Source organism: Fringilla coelebs (genome assembly GCF_963513975.1).
Source record: "Fringilla coelebs genome assembly, chromosome: 18".
NCBI lineage: Eukaryota > Metazoa > Chordata > Aves > Passeriformes > Fringillidae > Fringilla > Fringilla coelebs.
The window spans coordinates 4,691,868-4,709,576 of NC_140044.1; the positions used below are offsets into that span (position 1 = coordinate 4,691,868).

General features: G+C 56.1%; 1 protein-coding gene across 1 annotated transcript in view; it reads right to left on the reverse strand.

Annotated features, from left to right (window-relative positions):
• The window catches only part of LAMA5 (laminin subunit alpha 5), an 85,843-nt gene that overhangs the window by 2,618 nt on the left and 65,516 nt on the right, over positions 1-17,709 (reverse strand). The window contains exons 34-76 of the mRNA XM_084218044.1: positions 17,488-17,699; positions 17,169-17,373; positions 16,890-17,034; positions 16,238-16,378; positions 15,732-15,893; positions 15,507-15,608; positions 15,338-15,421; positions 14,475-14,705; positions 13,918-14,031; positions 13,516-13,643; positions 13,211-13,291; positions 12,621-12,835; positions 11,863-11,963; positions 11,261-11,441; positions 10,473-10,616; positions 10,245-10,396; positions 10,055-10,165; positions 9,082-9,193; positions 8,388-8,558; positions 7,367-7,563; positions 7,165-7,281; positions 6,934-7,088; positions 6,573-6,714; positions 6,244-6,346; positions 6,046-6,159; positions 5,749-5,928; positions 5,291-5,433; positions 4,934-5,110; positions 4,562-4,698; positions 4,328-4,481; positions 4,112-4,245; positions 3,864-4,026; positions 3,336-3,464; positions 2,989-3,140; positions 2,482-2,614; positions 2,055-2,195; positions 1,740-1,870; positions 1,492-1,659; positions 1,267-1,399; positions 987-1,144; positions 683-869; positions 278-430; positions 2-161 (exon numbers count right to left, since the gene is read on the reverse strand). Coding sequence (XP_084074170.1) covers positions 2-161; positions 278-430; positions 683-869; positions 987-1,144; positions 1,267-1,399; positions 1,492-1,659; positions 1,740-1,870; positions 2,055-2,195; positions 2,482-2,614; positions 2,989-3,140; positions 3,336-3,464; positions 3,864-4,026; positions 4,112-4,245; positions 4,328-4,481; positions 4,562-4,698; positions 4,934-5,110; positions 5,291-5,433; positions 5,749-5,928; positions 6,046-6,159; positions 6,244-6,346; positions 6,573-6,714; positions 6,934-7,088; positions 7,165-7,281; positions 7,367-7,563; positions 8,388-8,558; positions 9,082-9,193; positions 10,055-10,165; positions 10,245-10,396; positions 10,473-10,616; positions 11,261-11,441; positions 11,863-11,963; positions 12,621-12,835; positions 13,211-13,291; positions 13,516-13,643; positions 13,918-14,031; positions 14,475-14,705; positions 15,338-15,421; positions 15,507-15,608; positions 15,732-15,893; positions 16,238-16,378; positions 16,890-17,034; positions 17,169-17,373; positions 17,488-17,699 — 6,353 coding nt within the window. The remainder of the gene's footprint in view (position 1; positions 162-277; positions 431-682; positions 870-986; positions 1,145-1,266; positions 1,400-1,491; positions 1,660-1,739; positions 1,871-2,054; positions 2,196-2,481; positions 2,615-2,988; positions 3,141-3,335; positions 3,465-3,863; positions 4,027-4,111; positions 4,246-4,327; positions 4,482-4,561; positions 4,699-4,933; positions 5,111-5,290; positions 5,434-5,748; positions 5,929-6,045; positions 6,160-6,243; positions 6,347-6,572; positions 6,715-6,933; positions 7,089-7,164; positions 7,282-7,366; positions 7,564-8,387; positions 8,559-9,081; positions 9,194-10,054; positions 10,166-10,244; positions 10,397-10,472; positions 10,617-11,260; positions 11,442-11,862; positions 11,964-12,620; positions 12,836-13,210; positions 13,292-13,515; positions 13,644-13,917; positions 14,032-14,474; positions 14,706-15,337; positions 15,422-15,506; positions 15,609-15,731; positions 15,894-16,237; positions 16,379-16,889; positions 17,035-17,168; positions 17,374-17,487; positions 17,700-17,709) is intronic.

The window sequence follows — 17,709 nt, forward strand, 5'->3', positions numbered from 1 at the left end:
CCTAAGGCGATGGAGCCGCCATCCGTGGCGAAGAAGACGCCGCTCTCCAGCGCGCCCTCGTAGCACGGCGTCACCCCAAAAGTGCGTGAGGGGACACCCAGGGGCCTCCCGTCCAGCTGGGGGTTCCTCAGGCAGCCATCAAAGCTGGAGGCCGATGCAGCCTGTGGAGAGAGGCCACTGAGCACAGCGGGGGCAAAAGCTGGGAGGCACCAGGTGATGCCGGGGGACTGGGAACAGGCTGAGAGAGGGTGATGCCACGGGGCTGCCAAGCCCTTACCGGTATGTGAGCCTTGGCTTTTCCAGCTGGAAGCCCCCCCACATACAAGGGGGTCTGGGCCATGAAGAGCCTTGGGGTGGCCACTGCAGCACTCTGGGCTCGCAGCCCATCGATGACCAGCTGGGCCCGGCTCTGGTCTCTGCTGAAGAAGACCTGCAAGGAGCAAAGGTCAGTGCCAAGACTGGGAGCTTCCTGGGCTGGGAGGAGCCCCAGCAAAGGGAGGCCTCAGCTCAGAGGTTCAGCCAGCCCCAGCTGTGATTTCGCTGTCCCCTTTGCTCCCCTGGAACGGCAGCGTCCCACGTGCAATTGAGAACAACACCCCAGAGCAGGGCTGCACGGAGCCAGCCCCTGCAGGGGTGCGGATGTGGTTCAGGGAGGTGCTGCTGAACCCCGTGCCCCGCTCACCGTGTGCCACCGGCGGTCACGGTACTTGTCCTTGCTGCGGATGCGCAGCCGGCGCCTGCCGAGCTCCACCAGGAAAACAAAGCGCCCGTTGGAGACAAAGAGAGCCATGGAGGAGCCCCCCTCGCCCGCCACGTAGAAGAGCAGCCCACTGGAGGAGTTGAGCTTCACCTCCAGGGAGAAATGGGACCTGCAGGGACAGGGAGTGATGGGAGCACCCGGCTCTCCTGCAACTGCACGGCTTGTGCGCTTCCAGGCCGTGATTTCAGGGCCAGGATTGATGGGGTGGGCACGGGGCGAGGCTCACCTCCACCCAAAGGAGGCTGGGATCTCATCAAACTCCCAGCGGCTGCTCGGGCTCCCCCCAAAGCGGGAGGAGCCCCTGGCTGCACGGGGCTGGGGGTGCAGCTGGCACAGCCCGTCCTGGTCGTGGCGGCGGCCCTTGGGCGCAGGCTTGCCCGGCACCTATGCAATGGGCACAAGGGAATGGAGTGAGGGGAGCATCCCTGCCCTGCCAGCAGAGCTGAGCAGTGGCACCTGAGGAGGATGAGGAGGAGGATGGGGGGAGCTCTGGCAGCAGCTGGTACCTTGGGTTTCCGCCTGTCCTTCTTCGGAGTGACTCTGAGCTGCTGCGACTGCTCGCCCACGGGACAGCTCATGGTGACATTGACGCTCTCCACGTTCTGCTGCAGGTCCACCACCATCTGCGGCTCGGACATCCTGCTCACGGGGAGAAAAGGTCCCTGTCACAGCAGCTGGGAGGTGGGAAGGAGCTGAGCCCTGCTGTGTGGAAGGGGCACGGCGTGGCTCACCGCTTGACGAAGACGTTCCCGATGCAGCCGCTGAGGTTGCCGAGGGCCCCTGGCTCTGGGGAGCCCCCGAGCTGGAGGAGCCGCCGCCCGTCCTGGCGCCGCTGCCGCCGGCTGCGCCCGGGGCCCGCCCTGCTGTCCTGCAGCTCATCGTCCACGTACAGCCTGACCCTGGGGGGGCAGCAGGGGCTCAGCAGGACCCTGTGGCTGTGGGCACCCCGGCCCCCCGGCACACACAGCAGGACACGTACCCACGGGCATCGCTGTAGAAGGCCACGTAGTGTGCCCTGCCATCTGCATAGGCACTGTCAGTGGTGACTTCGCTGCCCAGCAGGTTCAAGGCCAGCTGGCCCCGCTGGAGGGACACCTGGCACGTCCCCTCCTGCAGAAAAAACATCACCCAGCAGCTCAGCAGCTAAACCTCACTGCCCTCCAGGAGCTCAGGGTGCAGATCTCACTGCAGATTCACATCCTGGCCCCACCAAAATCCTCTCTTTCCCAAAGGGAAGCAGCACCCTCCCCAGCAGCCCCACTGCTGGGATATCTGGGGGCCTGCAGGTGCCCACCTGGGTGGAGTGGTGGTAGAGCAGCCCCTCAGGCTGGCTTGTCTGGAAGCTGAAGCCGCTGTAGAAGTCCCTCAGCCCCGGCACATCCGTCAGAGCCAGGGTCAGGTAGCCATGGCCATGGAAACTGACTGAGCGAGCAACCTGTGAGAAACAGCACAGAGGCAAGGTGGGAGCCTGGCCCTGACCTTGCTGGGGCCTGGGATATGAGTGAGCAGCTCTGCTTCCTTGCTGGCTCTGGCTGTTGCTATGGCCAACGACGTGGAGCAAGCACCTCACCACAACCCCTCTGCACTGAGGATGGAGGAGGTTTATGCTTGTTTCTGTGTCAATGAGGGGAGATGGGGCCTCTCCTGGGGGTGCTGTGCTCCCTTTCCCAGACAGACCCTTCCCCAGCACGCTGGGCAGGCTGCCAGGGCTCTGTGCTCACCAGCAGGTCCGAGGTGCAGCCGTAGCTGACGCCCACGGTGCTCATGCGCTTCAGGTCCACGTACTTGCCAAGAGCCTTCAAGCCCTTCATGCAGCCCCGGATGGGGCCACCCGTGGGGAAGAGAGATTTCAAACTGCAGGAGAAGCAGACAGAGTTAACAAGGACAGCCCCAGGCAGGACACAGCCCTGGGCAGGATTTGGCCCTGCAGCAATTTCAGGCAAAGTGCCTGGCAATAAATTGTGATGGAGACTGCCAAGGCTGCTCCAGAGCACTCAGCATAACAAAGGAGGACTTGGTGACACCCACCAGCACCTCATCCCTCACCAGAGATGGAAAAGTTACCATCCTTAAAAGCTCAGGATGATGGACAGTGAGAGGAAAACTTCCCCCCCCAGTTTCAACAGGGTTCCAACAACTCTGGATGTGGCTGAGAAAGGGCCAGGGCCACCACCAGGGACTGGAAGGGATCATGCTGACTGTCCCACCCCACTGCAGGCTGGACCCACCTGGGGGGCAGCACAGCTGGGGGCACACCCCCCAGGTAGTAGGAGACAGCATTCTCCAGGGAGTTCTCCTGCTCCACCACAAAGATGGTGAGGCGCTCCACCCGCACCAGGATGCGCTTCTTGTTATTCATTTTGAGGAGGAAAATTTGGATCTGGAGACAGAACAGAGAAATGATCCGTCAGTCTGGGGCAGTTAGGTCCATCACAGAGGGCAAGACAAAGTGTCACGTTAATGGCTCAAGTCAAAAAACTTCTTGCAGGTCTGCTCCCCTCAAAAACTAAGGTCCATGTGCCTCCCCACCCTGGAGGAGGAGCCCTCCCTCCAAGAGAGCCCCGTTACCTCTTACCGCTTTGTTTGTGGTGCTGCTGATGGTGAGGGACGAGGAGTTGCTCGGTTTTGCCATCTCCAGGCCAGAGCTGAAATCATAGTAAAGAGCCAGCTTCCCATCCCGGATGGCCAGACACAGGAATTGACCCTGGGGGAGGCAGGATGGACACTCAGCAGGTGCCCAGGATGCAGCTGTGGCATTGAGCCCACCTGCCCTTTAGCACTGGTGGGAGCAGGTCCCACTTCCAGTGCCCTGGTCACAGTTATCTGGGATTTAATTTCAATCAGCAGCCCTGTGCTGGGGGCACGGGGATAACACTGCAAGCTGGAAATGCTCCTTGCAGCACTGCCTGCCCCAGTGAACCCTGGCCCAGCTTGGAGGGACTCCCAAATTCTGGGGAGCCCCTTCAACACCAGCCAAGTGACTGCTGTGAGGTTTGGGCCCAGTCCTCTCATAGCTTTTAACAACAGCGCTGAAATCCTGCTCCAAGCAGCCCTGGGACTGTCCACTGAGGGATGAAGGCTCCCCAGGGGAGCAAGCACCTGCCTGGTTCTCCAGGAAGAAGATGATGCCATTGTAGGAGACCACCCTGATCTCCTGCTCGAAGCGCTTGGTGGTGCCGAACTGGCTCTCAAACTTGATCTCCGCGTAGCCGCTGCCGTCGAAGTAGGAGCCGTCCGTCAGCCAGGGGTCTCCCGTGGACTTGGACCTGGGACACACAGCAAGAGGCATCACTCCCGAGGCTGGAGCGAGCGGGGCTGAGCCGGGAGCCCGGGGCAGGCGGTGGTGCCCACCTGGCGCAGGGTTTCTCGGCAGCGGTGTCCAGCTCAAAGGTGTGCTGGAAGTTGTAGAGGCTCACCACCTCCTCGTTCAGCGTGTCCAGCTCCAGGCACCCGCGGTAGTTGGGATAGCGCAGAGCAGGGGGAGGCTGGGAGTTAAACACAACATTAAACAGGGTTTCCCTCCTGTGAGAGCCTCCTGAGGCTCCCCCTCCCTGCTGCCTGCCTCACCGTGAAGCTGGAGGGGTAGCCCCCCACGTAGAAGACCACGTTGCGTGGGTCCAGGTTGAGCAGCCCCTGCTCTCCCTTGGCCACGCTGTCTCCCTTGATCTCGTGCACCCTCTGCCTCTCCACGATCACCGACATGTGCCCGTACTGCAGGATCCTGCAGCAGGGAGGGACGGTCAAGACCGGGGAGACCCCCCCAGAGGAGCAAACCCTGCCCTCCCTGAGCAAAGGCCCGACCTGTTGATGCTGATGGTGACAAACTGCTCTCCAATATCCTCGTCGACACTCAGGGAGGTTGGTTCCTCATCTCCCAGTTTGTAAATCCAATGCACTCTGCGGTCCTTGAGCACAATGCCCAGGTAGTCTCCAGTGGCCTGAACTCAGGGAGAGACAGGGCCACGTGTTGGCATTTGGGACAGGCAGGAGCTCTCCCTCATGTTCCCAGGGCTGCACTGGACAAACAGCCCCTATTCCACTCCCCACCCAGGCTGATGGCTGCATCCAGGGGCTTTGTGTCCCCCACAAAGATATCCAGGGACCAGGTGACGGGCTCATGAATGGACATCATTGATGCAACAATGGCTCCATCACCCTCTGGCCGCATCTCACCTCTTGGCTGCCCAGGTACAACACGAACCGCCCCTCCTCTGCCCCGTCCTGCTGGCTCCTGGGCTCAGGGTTCTGGATGTAGAATTTGAGGGATGTGTAGGCTGCTAAATCCTGCAGATTGCTGGGCATCCGGACCTGCACCCCTGAGCTGCCATTGAATTTCATGGGCACCTTCACCTGTAGGGAGACAAATCCAGCCCTGTGGCACTGAACCCACTGCCACCTGCCTGGTCACTGCCAGTTCTACCAAATCCCACAAGAAAGGGACCCTGCCTGGTGACCCCCAAACACCCTGCCCTTTGCATGCCACCCTCAGGTAAGCCCTCCTCCAGCCCAGGCCCCCAGCCCTGAGCTCACCTTGCTGGCGGCGTTCCTCGCCTGTGTGATGAGCTGCCGGATCCTCACTATGTTCTCTGACACGGTGGCATTTTTGTTCCTCCTGTTCTCCAGGCTGCTCAGCTTCTCCAGCAGCAGAGGAATGGTGCTCTCCAGGCTGGACACTGGGGTTGGAGAGGAGCCAGGAGTTTTGGAGGTGAGCAAGGAAGGGAAATGCAAAGGCAGTTTAAGAAATGCAAGTCAAAGCAGTGGTAGTCAAAGCCTGCAACTTCCTGCAGTAAAGCTACAGGTGATACAGACATTGCAAGAGAGGGGGAAAAAAAAAAGGGCCAGCACTTAGTGAATTCAGGATTGGCTACCTCCCTCTGCTGTTGACCTGGAGCTGCAAAGCACAGCTTTCAAAAATACTCTGGGGGCATCTGTGCATGCAGTGGCTCATATCAGACTCACCCTGGTAGCACACCAGGCTCAGCACTCACCAGATTTCCTGGCATCCTGGACTGCCTGGTTCAGGTCTTCATTTCGGAGGCCTCCATACTGGTCTTTCCACTCATCCAGGTTCTTCTTCATGGTGCTCAGGGCATCTTCCACTCTTGCAGCTGTTTCGTTGGCCTCAGCAGCAGCTGCTTTGGCATTCTGGATCGTGTCCTTTGTGTCCTCTGCAAAGAAATAAATGTCTCTGAGGTGTCCGGGAGCAGGGAGGAAGCACCTTTGGATCACAGTCAGTGCATGGAGAAGGGAGCAGAGAGAATCAGCCCAGCTACCCCAGAACAAACCTTGCTCCCTGCCCAGCATGTCCTGCACAGACTGGAGCTGGGTCAGGAGCTGCTCCTTCCTTGCACGGAGATCAGCCAGCTTCTCCTTTGCTGTCTGCAGAGTGCCTTTAATAGCTGCAATTAAAGAAATGCACATGCTGTTTGCTGGAGCTCAGTCCAGCACGAAGGACAGCAGATCCTGCCAGGAGCCCCTCTCACCCCCATTGAGTTTGCTCTGCTGTCTCCTTGCACCCTCCTCCAGGCTGCTGCTGTTCCTCTTCAGTGTCCTGGAGGTGGCCCCGAGGTTTTCTGATATGACATTCTGTGAAATAAAACATGGAACTCTGAGGAGGAATTCAAGGCTCTGGCTCTGACTGCACACAAAAATGCTTTTTCAGACAGCTGCAGTGGGGTGTGACAGGGAGACCCAAACACTGAGTGTGGTCCCAGCTGTGGCAGACTCTGCTCTCAGGCACAGAGCACAGTGCCCTCGTGTCAGAGGGGAGTTTGTTTTTTGCCCATCTTACAGGGCTCCCCCCAGCACGTACCATCAGGGCCTCGCTGGCTGCCTTGTCAGCATCATGGGCTGCTTGCTCTGCTTTCCTCACAGCTTCAATGATGCTGGCGTAGGCATTGGAGGCATTGACTGCCCTCTGGATAAAGCCATCCTGGTTTGTGTCCTGGATAATGCTGTGTTGGAAGATGAAGCCATCAAGTCCATGGAAAACAGGCTCTTGCCCATGCCCTCCCAGACAAACCCCTCTGTGCTGCTCAGCACAATGTGTGCTGCAGTATAAAACTCTGGAGGTGATACCCCGCTGCTCCCCTGCCACGGTGGGGCTGCAGTCTCCCATCCCCAGCTCTGGCAGCAGACAGACTGACCAGAGAGGCTCAGGACAGGTGCCTCACCCAGACAGGTTCCTTGCGAGCTCATCCAGGAGCCGGGCGTGCTCCTCTGCCTGCTCCACGATGGGGATCTTGCTGCTGGCTGGGGAGAACTTCTTCACCCGCTCAGTGAGGGGCAGCTTGGCCCCATCCAACAGTGCTGCCAGCTTCTCGTACGCCTGCAAGGACACCTCTCGCTGCTGAGGGCTGCCACACCTCTCCCTCTGCCCATGCCAGAGTGCCTCTGCCACTCACCTCCTTTGCACGCTCCATCATCTGCAGGAAGTCAGAGACCTGGGCAAGGGCGTCCTGGGCCATCTGCAGGGTCTCCTGCACCAGTGCGTGCTGCTTTTGGAGCTCCTGGCTCTTTTGCTGGACACAAAGACCCGGAGTTAGCAGCAGCAGGGCTGGGACAGCCCTCCCTCCCTCCATGGCCAGGACCATGGGGCAGGTCTACCTGACTCTCCTCCAGGTTGTTCCGGTTCAGGCTGTTGAGCTCCTCTGTCTGCCTGGTTTTGTTCACAGCCTCGTTGAGGGCGTCTCGCAGGTCCATGAGCTGGGAGCTGTGCTGGGCCAGCCGCTCCTGGGTGCTGCTCAGCAGGTCCTGGTTGGACTGCCAGCGGGCGTGCAGCTCGCTCTTCACCCGATGCAGCACTGCGCAGGGGGGGAGAACTCTTGCTAATTCCTCTTCCTGAATTAAACACTCTCTCTGTGCCTGGCTGCCCCAAAGCCTGGCCCTGGTGTTGGCAGATACCAAGGCCAGAAGTGACCATCTTCCATCCCTCCCTCCCTCCTTTTCAGCCTAGATGGCACAGGATCTTGTCCATGACTGTCTACAAACCCTCAGAGAGATGGGATCTCTTTCAAAGACACCCAGCCATGCCTGAAAAGATCCAGATGATGGACCTGAGGCCTTGATTACTTCCACTGTGAAAAATTACTTATTTCCAACAAGAGTCAGTTTATAATTCCAGCTTTCAGCTACTGAGTTATGCTTTGCCAAGGCTTGTTAATCAGAAGTGTTCTCTTCCTGCAGTGCCAGCATCCCTGGTTGGGCTCACTGCTCTCACTCCTGCAAGGATGCCCTCAGGACAGCAGAGCTACTGTGGGAGCTGGCTGCTGATTTTTACTCAATGGGGACAGCAAATAGGAAGAAACATGGTGTGACTTATTCCCATCCATGTGTGATGTGAATACATCACATAATAATGGTGATTCCTGGTTCTAAGTGTTGTCATTTTTGTTCATCAAACAGAACTACCCACTTATTTCTGCTCTGAAATTTGCTTTAAGGGAAAAGGAACTGCAATTTATCCTGTTGGAGTGTCACAGGGGACTCTGAAGCTCCTATAAAAATGGCTGGGGGTGCCTGGTTCTCAACAGCTCTCTCTAAACATGACCATGATGTGCAGTGTCTGCGTGGGCTCCACCAGACCCAGCAGGACCTGGGCAGCCCTGTGCCACCGAGCTGGACTCACACTTCTGAGCCTCCTCGTGCTCACGCCTTGCCAGCTCCTCCTGGGCTCCCAGGCTCCTCTCCTTCATCTCCCTCAGCATCCTTTCCACCTCGGCCAGCTTCTGCCGGAACTCCTCGCCGGACGCGGTGCTGACGTTCTCTGCCCCAAACCTGGCCATCTGCCGCACCAGCTCTGCAGGGAAACCCACACCCCGTCAGACTGCCCACAGCAGGGCCCCCACAGCTCCCTCAGGCTCTTCTCACAAACCACTGACAGCTTTCAGGCAGCACTCAGACAACAAACTGCTTGAGATCACCCAGAGGCACTGCCCCGCGTTTCAGCCTCCTTAGCCACTACCAATAACACATCCTGAGCATCTTTCTGTGGCTTTACCTTTTGTCCAAAATCCAGCCACTCTGCTTTGCTCAATCTCTCCTGAAGCTGCAGTGCAGACTGCCCCCACTTTATGCATTTTAGTAATATTTGTGGAAGTTTAATATGTTTTTTCCCCAGACTTGTGTTTAGCCAAGCAGCTGAGAATCACAATAAGGCTGGTCAGGGTAAAAGCTGGGATTCTGCAGGGATCTTCCTTTGTATTTTCCCTTGTTGTCTCCATGGCTTTTTCTAAGCACTGCAGTACTTGGCAGCGCTTGAAACCAAGAGCATGGCACATCACAGGGGAAAAACCCCAAAGTGAAGACCCTTTTTGACATACCTGCAATGCCCCTCTGGATGCTTTGGATGTGCAGCAGGAGCTGTTCCCCCCTCTGGTACATGTCCCTCGTGTGCTGCTCAACGCGAACCGCTTCTCTGTGAGTCATGGTCATCTACCACAAAAACAATGGCTTAGTTCAAGTATGAGATGATATTTTATGTGATTTGTCAGCGGGACTGTGGCTCCCAAAAGGCACACAAGGCCTGGCAATGTGTTGCTTGTGAGGTCCTTGAAGGAGCCTGTCCCACAGTGCACAGAAGGATGATCTTATTTAACACCTTCACAGAAGCACAAGCATTAAATACAGCTCCAATGCAACAGGCTCTGGATGCTGGAACAATCCTGAAACCACAGAGTTCAGCACTGCTCTGTGCTCTTAACACAAGGAAAGCCCCAGAGCCTGGAGCCAGGCACACCTGGGTCCTGATCAAGAGACAGGGGGCTGCAGTCTGGCTGTCTGGCACACACAGGGCAGTTTGTCTTTCCAGCTGTCTAGGAAGATATGTCAGCAAGTGGAGATTTTCCCCTCTCCCTCAGATTAGGGACAGGCAGTTTATAAATCAAATCAAATGAAATCAAATCTTGCTCAGTTTATCCATTCTCTGAAGATGGGACTGCTAGGTTTTAGACTGGATATAGACTGCATCCACGATAGACCCAGATGTTTTGTTACCTTACTTGTATGTCCCTTCTATAAATGGTATTTGATTGAATTTATTTTTACTGCTTAAAGTTGAAGCCACCTCAAAAGCAAGCAGTAAATCAAGAAAAAATATCAGCATCATGAAATGTTTCAGAGCTCTCCATGGAAGGAAAGCAGGAAATCCAGCTTGAGCACTCAACACTGCAAATTAGTTCTGGTCGAGCAGGAGACCCAACCTGCCTGAACCAGGCTCCTCACAGCCCTCAAAGCCCTCATTTTGGTAAAAGGGAGACCTGTGGTATGGCAAAGAAAGATGGAGAAATGCCCTACTTTGTGCTGCAGAGCGTTCAGGTCCTGTGTGAGATCCATGTTCTCATCCTCCAGCTCATCAGCCCTTTGCCTGACCCCGCTCATGGCTCTGTGGTACTCACGGAGCTGGCTCTAGGGAAAAAAAAGAGGCTAAATCAGGCCAACAGGCCAGGAAACATGGGCAGAAGGTGATGTGAAGCCCTCCACATACAGCAACGGCCAGAATGGTGCTGTTGAGGCCGTGGAGGCGAGCCCAGGCGATGGAGCTGGCGTTGAGGGTGACCAGCTGGCCGCGGATGGACGGGAAGGACATCTCGATGCTCTGCAGGTCCTCCAGCAGGAGCAGGACACAGCTGTCACACACTGCAAGGACACAGCAGTCAGCACAGCCCTCCCCAGGGCTCCCCTCCCCTCCTTCCCCAGGACAGGGCACACAGACCTTCACACTTGATGCTGTCGGGGCCGTTGGCCACCAGGATCTCGTGCTGGCGCAGGCAGACGTCGCACTGCTTCCCCGTGAGCCCGCTGGGGCACGTGCACTCCCCGGTGCGAGGGTCACAGGAGCCCCCTCTGCACTCACACTCTGCAGGGTCCAGAAACACAGAATCATTTTGGGCTTTTACCCCTCTGGAGAGAGGGGAAGGAGAGGTTTTACTCCAGCTGTGCCCATCCACACGCCTGCTGGGGGCTCCCTGTGCAGGGATGTGCACAGGCCCTCAGAGAGCTGCCAGCTGTTTTCTCCCTCCAACAACTGGACCAGCAGCACAGCCCCACACTAGTAATAGAAGCTTCTTTGAACTAGGTCTTATAAGTTTTTGGAGATCTATTTTTCACTTAAGGTAGCTCAGCTACCTTTGGAGGCATAAAATTAGCAGAATGGCTTTTGTTACAGTGTTGGAAACAAAAAGGTCTAATAAAAGGCAAAATAACAAACTCCTTACAGAGGAAAACCGATTCAGGTGCAAGAAGTTCTTGCTCCTAGTAAAACAAACACCTCACAGAAGCAATTAGTTTTTTTGTTCTCTTCTTTTTCAGCAAATTGCCCAAGGAAGACTTTTGTCTAATTAGCCATCCTTAAGTTTAAAGTGAAGTCTTTTAGGCCTACGAGATGCCTTTTTTCACTTAAATGAGAAGAAAAACTTCAAAGCTTCTTTCCTTTTTAAAGAAACAACAGATACTTTTGTCAGTCCGTTAACACAAAATGCATTCCTGCACACACACACTCACTTGTGCAGCCGCCCTGGCCGAAGCCCCAGTAGCCCGGGGCACACTGGTGGCAGCGGGAGCCGCTGACCCCGGGCAGGCAGCTGCACTGGCCACTCTGCAGGTGACAGCTGCTCCCCACGGCGCCCACGTCGCAGTCACACCTCCGGCAGCCCGAGCACCCCTCAAAGCCGTAGTACCCCTCCTAGGGAAAAGCAGGACATGGATGCCCTGGTCAGCAAGTGTGCCCCTGTCCTGGGTCAGGGATGGGGGACCCCAGCTTTCCCTTGCAGGTGTGTTTCCAGCACCACAAAACTCAGAGCAGCATGGTTAAGGTGAGGAGCTGCAGGGAAAACACAGACAGACCACAGCACTGCCCTGTGAACCTGCCCTTGCCCAAGGTGGATGCACTCAGGAACATGGGGTTTGCTGCAGTTTCACAAAGGATGCCACTTTACTGGAATGCTGCCTGCACTGCTTGCTGCCAGATCTTTAAAGGGCTTTTGTCACTTATGGCAGCTAATGCAAATCCAGCCATCAGCAGCAGGCCTGGGGGATGACAAACCAGGGCTGCCCCCCATCCCCATGGCAGGACAGGACCATCCCAGGGCCCAGGTGACCCTCACCTCGCAGCGGTCACAGTGCTGGCCTGTCACTCCAGTCTTGCAGAAACACTGGCCAGTTTGTGGATGGCAGGAGTCAGTCCCACAAGGTGAACAGTTGCACTCTGCCAGGGAAAAATACATCCAGTATTAAACTGAAGAGCCTGTCAGCCACTCAGAACACTTACAGCTAACAGAAAGCTGTTATTTCCCCCTTATCTATCAAAGTTAAGACAGAGCCTCTCTCCTCTTGGATTTGCTTCTCACAACTACTTATGCCCATGACTGTGGTAGTGTTTGAGGGTCCCCAGGATGAAGGAAGAGATGAAAATTTTGACCCTATGTTTCAGAAGGCTGATTTATTATTTTATGATATATATTATATTAATAGAAAATGATGTATTAAAATTATACTAAAGAAAGAGAAAGGAGACATCAGAAAGCTAGAAAGGAATGATAATAAAATCTCGTGACAGACTCAGAGAGTCTGACACAGCTGGCTGTGATTGGCCATTAATTAAAAACAGTCCCCATGAGACCAATCAAAGATGCACCTGTTGGTAAACCATCTCCAGACCACATTCCACAGCCAGCAGATAGCTATTTGTTTACATTTATTTTCTGAGGCTTCTCAGCCTCTCAGGAGAAAAATCCTACCGAAAGGATTTTCATAAAATACATCAGCGACACGCGACCCCTCCTGCAAGCTGCATTTGGGCTGCTGCTCCTCAGAGGGGTGATGAGCAGAGCTGGCAATGGGCCCCCTCCCCTGCCCCACTCACGGGTGCAGTTCTTGGCCAGCACGGCGTCCCCGTGGTAGCCGGGCGCGCAGAGCTCGCAGCGCGCGCCGGCCGTGTGGTGCATGCAGCCCGAGCAGGCGCCCGTCAGGGGGTCACAGCTGCTGAACAGCATGTTGGGGTCCGTGTTCCCGCTGCAGTCGCAGGGCTGGCACGAGCTGCCGATCACCAAGGGGTTGCCGAAGTATCCCGGGGCACACCTGGAGAAACACAAGTCACAACGGGGTGAGGATCCTGCAGCCTGCGCCGGAGTTGCACAACAGGGCGGTGTGAGCATCCAACACTTGTAACTACTGCAACCCTCAGGGATCTCAAAGCACTCTGTGTTCTGCCTCAAGATAACCTCAGAAAGGTGCCTTTATCACAGGCTGCAAGTCAAGGCAAAGCACACCTAAGTCATACACCCACAGGAACAGAATTTCAGCAACTGGGCGTTTACAGGACTGAAGGAAATGCTGCCAGAACAAAGCAGCTGTTTCTGCTGCAGTCCTTAAGGAGAAAACTTCTCTGCCACAGCAGTGGCTGCACGGGGTTAGTGTCTGAGGCCCCCCCAAACACGGGTGCCACCCCCTTACCGCTCACAGTTTGGTCCAGCGTAGCCTGGCTTGCAGAGGCACTGCATGTTGGATCCCTTGTGGACACAGCCAACAGCAAAACTGAAATGAGAATGGGGACACAGGGAGGTGCAGTTACTCCTGCTGTGGTGCCATGGGAGCTGGTCACTCATTGTGGGCTGCTGGGGCCTCGGGTAAGAGGCCATGAACGTGGTTTCAGGAGAAGGACAAGGCTGGCATTGGGACAGCTGCCCTGGTGGGGCACAGAGTGGCTCCAGTGGTTTAACAGTGAGGCCAAACAGGCAATCCCATCCTGGGGTGCTTACTTGTTGGAGGCAACTGAAAGAGGGCATGGGCACCCAACACACTGCAGGGGTTCCTGGGCAGAGGGGCTGCCCATGTAGCCATCCTTGCATCGCTCACAGTGGTCTCCTTCTGTGTTGTGCTGGCAGTTCTGCAGGGAAAAGGCAAACCCTGGGCTCAGCACTGACAACAAGAAATGGTGGATGCACTAAAAACTCCCCTTCAGGATGCCTCAGTCCTTCCTCTCTCCCAGAGCTGCCTTGTACCCTAAGCTGACCCCGAGCAGGGTCACCACTGAAACAGTGAAGCCAGTGCTCTGACTCAGGCATGGTTCTGCCAGCCCAGTTAGTATGTAAAGAGCTTTTGACTCACATGCTACAGAGCTCCTAACTCCAAAATATCACACTGCTCCACTGCTTACTTACAAGGCATATCCCAGAGCCTGGCAGGCACTGATCTGAGTGGCCATTGCAATGGCAGGGGATGCATTTTCCCAGGAAGAGCCCCTTGGTGTCCCTGTAGTAACCTGGAGCACATTCCTGAGGAGACAGAAAAAGGAAGGGGGCTGAAAAACAGCCTGATACTTTTGGGAAAAGCAAAGAAACTAAATTAGTTTCCATGACAGAATTCCCACTGGGTTGTACTGATGGAGAAAAGATTATAAGCAAAGATGAAGATTGTTTCAGTGCAGTTCTTTCCTGCTCCTTTTTACCAGGAGAGAATTGGCCAAAGAGAAGGACCCATTCCTAGGTGCTGTAGTACCTGAATGATTTCCCCATCAAGTACCTTCCAAGAAGGCAGATGAAACTTTTGCACATCTCACAAGTGAATGGTGTTGTGATGGGGAAATGTTCCTTCCTTTGGAACAAGCTGAGCTGTCACTTCAACTGAAGCCCTCAAGAGCCAGCTTGGAGGCAGCTGGTATCCAAACCATGATTATCTGAGCCCTCTGACAGGAACAGCACGTCCAGTCCCCCCTCACCTGGCAGGAGTCCCCCTGGTAGTTGGCTGGGCAGAAGCAGAGCTCCACGTTGCTGGCACGGATGCCCGTGGCTGTGTCCGTGGCCATCTCCAGCACCACCCGGCGCAGGGACACGGAGGAAGAGAGCTGGGAGAAGAGTGCCCGGATCTGCAGCTGCTCCAGGTTGGCCAGCACCATCATCAGCTCCTCTCTGGACACAGGGTTGTGAGTCTCTGTGTGCCTGAAGTTACCCTGGTGGGAGGAAAACTGGCGTTACTGGCAGGAAGCACAAGCATCTGAACATGCAGCCCAGCCTCCACATCCCTGCTGCTGGAATCATTCCCCTTTGCATGGGTGAAAGAGCCCTGCAGCACCCAAAATTCTCCAAGCACCTGTTCCTCTACCTGCATGAGGTCTTGTATTGTATTTACTGGGCTCCCCAGATGAGGGAAGGAATGATGAATCTGACTCCATGTTCTCAGAAGGCTAATTTATTATTTTATGATACTATGTTATATAAAAGAATGCTATACTAAACTATACTAAAGCATACAGAAAGGATACTTACAGAAGGCTAAAAAGATAATAATGAAAACTCCTGACTCTTTTCAGAGCCTCGACACTGATTGGCCAATAAGTCAAAACAATTCCCATGAAACCAATGAAACAACCACCTGTTGGATAAACAATCTCCAAACAACATTCCACTTGTGAGTGCAACCAGGAGAAGCAAAGGAGATAAGAATTTGTTTTCTTTTTTCTCTGAGGCTTCTCAGCTTTCTAGGAGAAAATCCTGGGCAAAGGGATTTTTCAGAAAATATGACTGTGACAGTCTTGTCCTTTCCTGCATTATCTGAGCACTTCACTCGTGTGTGCAAACTCACCTCCACCAGCTGCAGCTGGCCTTGATGTGCCTCCCCTAGGGATGGGTAGGCACCTTCCAGAAACATGATGCTCATCTGATTTCCCTGGGAAAAGCAAGGAAGGTGTCAGTCATCACCTCACCCTGCTCCTGCATTAGCAGGGGACACCAGGGAATTTCTTGGGCTGCACCTTGAGGACCACGTCCGGCCGGGACTCCATGGGAACGAACACGTCACCCCTGCGAGGGTTGGAGTGCAGCTCGTAGCGAAGGTGCCCCCCGTAGGAGGAGACCTGAGGGAGAGAGAAACCAGTCACCCCCAGCACTGAGACAATCAGAGACGGCCACGTTCAACCGGAGTGTGAGCAGAGCCTGCAGGGGAGGTCAGGGCGGCTGACCACTCCCCACTCTCTTACCTGGTCCCCAAGGTAGGAGCTGGGTGCAACCCAGTAGAGCTCCTGGTAGGCATCTGGGAGGTTTCTGAGGTCAGCAGTGATGAGCTGCTCCCGTGGGCTCAGAGCTGTTGGCACCTCGTGGCGGTCGCTGCTCAGCAAGAGCCACCCGTTCATGTCGACAAACTGGAGGGGAAGAGCAACTCTGGGTCTTCTGGTGGAGTTACAGAAAGTATCTGTGTGCTGATGCTCCAGAAGAATAGGTCCCAGAGCAGCAGAAAGGGGAGTAACAGGCTCACACCTCGCATGCATCCTGATGAAGCCACAGGAAAGCTGATCATCACCCCCGCCCAGCACATGAGACCCCAGAGACCAGGAAAAGGGGCTGAAAGCAGGAGATGGGCACAGGGAGTCAAGGATAACCCTCCTCGTGGTATCTTCAGCAGGATTAGTGCAGGACAGAGACCCAAGGGCAGCAGGGAGCCGGCTGGATGGGACACACCTGACCTGGTGGCCCCAGCCCCTCTCACCTCAGCTCGGTGCTTCTCTGCGCTGCGGCAGCGATCGGTGGCACCGAAGCAGAAGCACTTGGTGCAGCCCTTGGGGTTGGTGGCATCCAAAGAAAATGTCCCCAGGCGGCACTGGTCACACCTCAAGCCCTCCACGTTTTCCTGAAAGATAAGCAAAGCTCAAGTGTCAGCAGTTTCTCACAAGGTCTCAGTGGAGGACAGGGATGGCTGGCTGAGTGATCAAAGCAAACTACTGTGGTGCTGGGAGATGTTAAAGCAGTCCCCCAAACAGGTTTGCTTGAACAGCACTCACCAAACATTAAATTCACCTAGAGAAAGCACTTGTGAGCTCTACAAAGAGGCTGGAGCAGGCAGCTCAGAAGCTGTTTTGAGTTACTCTGCTGCCTTGGAGCCAGGAGCCAACAGGGCTGACAGCTTCCTATGCAACCAGCTCTGACACAGGGCTGGACTCAGACTGGCCATCCTCCCCAGAGACAGCCCAAGAAGTGAAACTTCATGAGCAGGAAGGATGAGGAGATAAGAGCTTTTCAGGGTGCCCTGAACCCACCACCCCATAGGGCAGGCTGGGCACACACAGCCTCTGCCACCCCTGCCAGAGCTGGAGAGTCAAGCCAAGGAGAAAGGCATCACCTGGAGGCATTGGGGGACTGACCTTGCAGTGACACTGCCCTGTGACCGGGTCACACACGCTGGCCTGGGTGCCAGCCTGGTGGCAGTCACAGCGCCTGCAGTCAGGGTAGTGGTAGTAGCCAGGGGCACAGAGGTCACACTGGCGCCCGATGATGTTGGGCTTGCACCTGGGAGGACACAAGAGCCACAAGAGCTTTCAGAGCTTTCCTCACCCCCACCTGCACATCTCCTCATCCCATCACCAGCAGGGAGCCCAGGCACGCTGCCAGATGTCCCCAGTGCCAGCACAGGGCTCTGTCACCTGCACTGCCCGCTGTCCACGTCGCAGCCTGGCTCTGTCAGCTCCTGCACGCCGGGCCGGGAGCAGTTGCAGTCCTCACAGCCGATGAGGGGGTGGCAGCCGAAGGTCTGGGGCTCACACACGACACACTCGGGCTTCAGGGTGTGGGGAGGGCAGATGCACTGCCCCGTCACCTCGTCACACAGACGCGTCCCGCAGTCACAGGCTGCGAGGGACAGAACAAGGCTGGGTTTGAGCCAGACCCAGGAAAGCAGGGCAGGTGTGGGGAGTGGGCACAGAGCAGGGCTGGGAGGGCAGAGGGGCGGCCAGGGGAACTCACGCCTGCAGTTGGGGAAGCCCCAGTAGCCGGTGGCACAGCGGGAGCACTGGCGGCCGATGACGTTGGGCCGGCAGGGACACTGTCCCCCGAAGGGCTGGCACTGGCTGCCCCGCGCCCCCGCCTCGTGGCAGCCGCACGGCTGCGCCCCGTTGTTGTAGAAGAGGGACAGGGAGACGGCAGAGTCACGGCAGAACCTCGAGGACGTGCTGGGGCTGCAGGGGG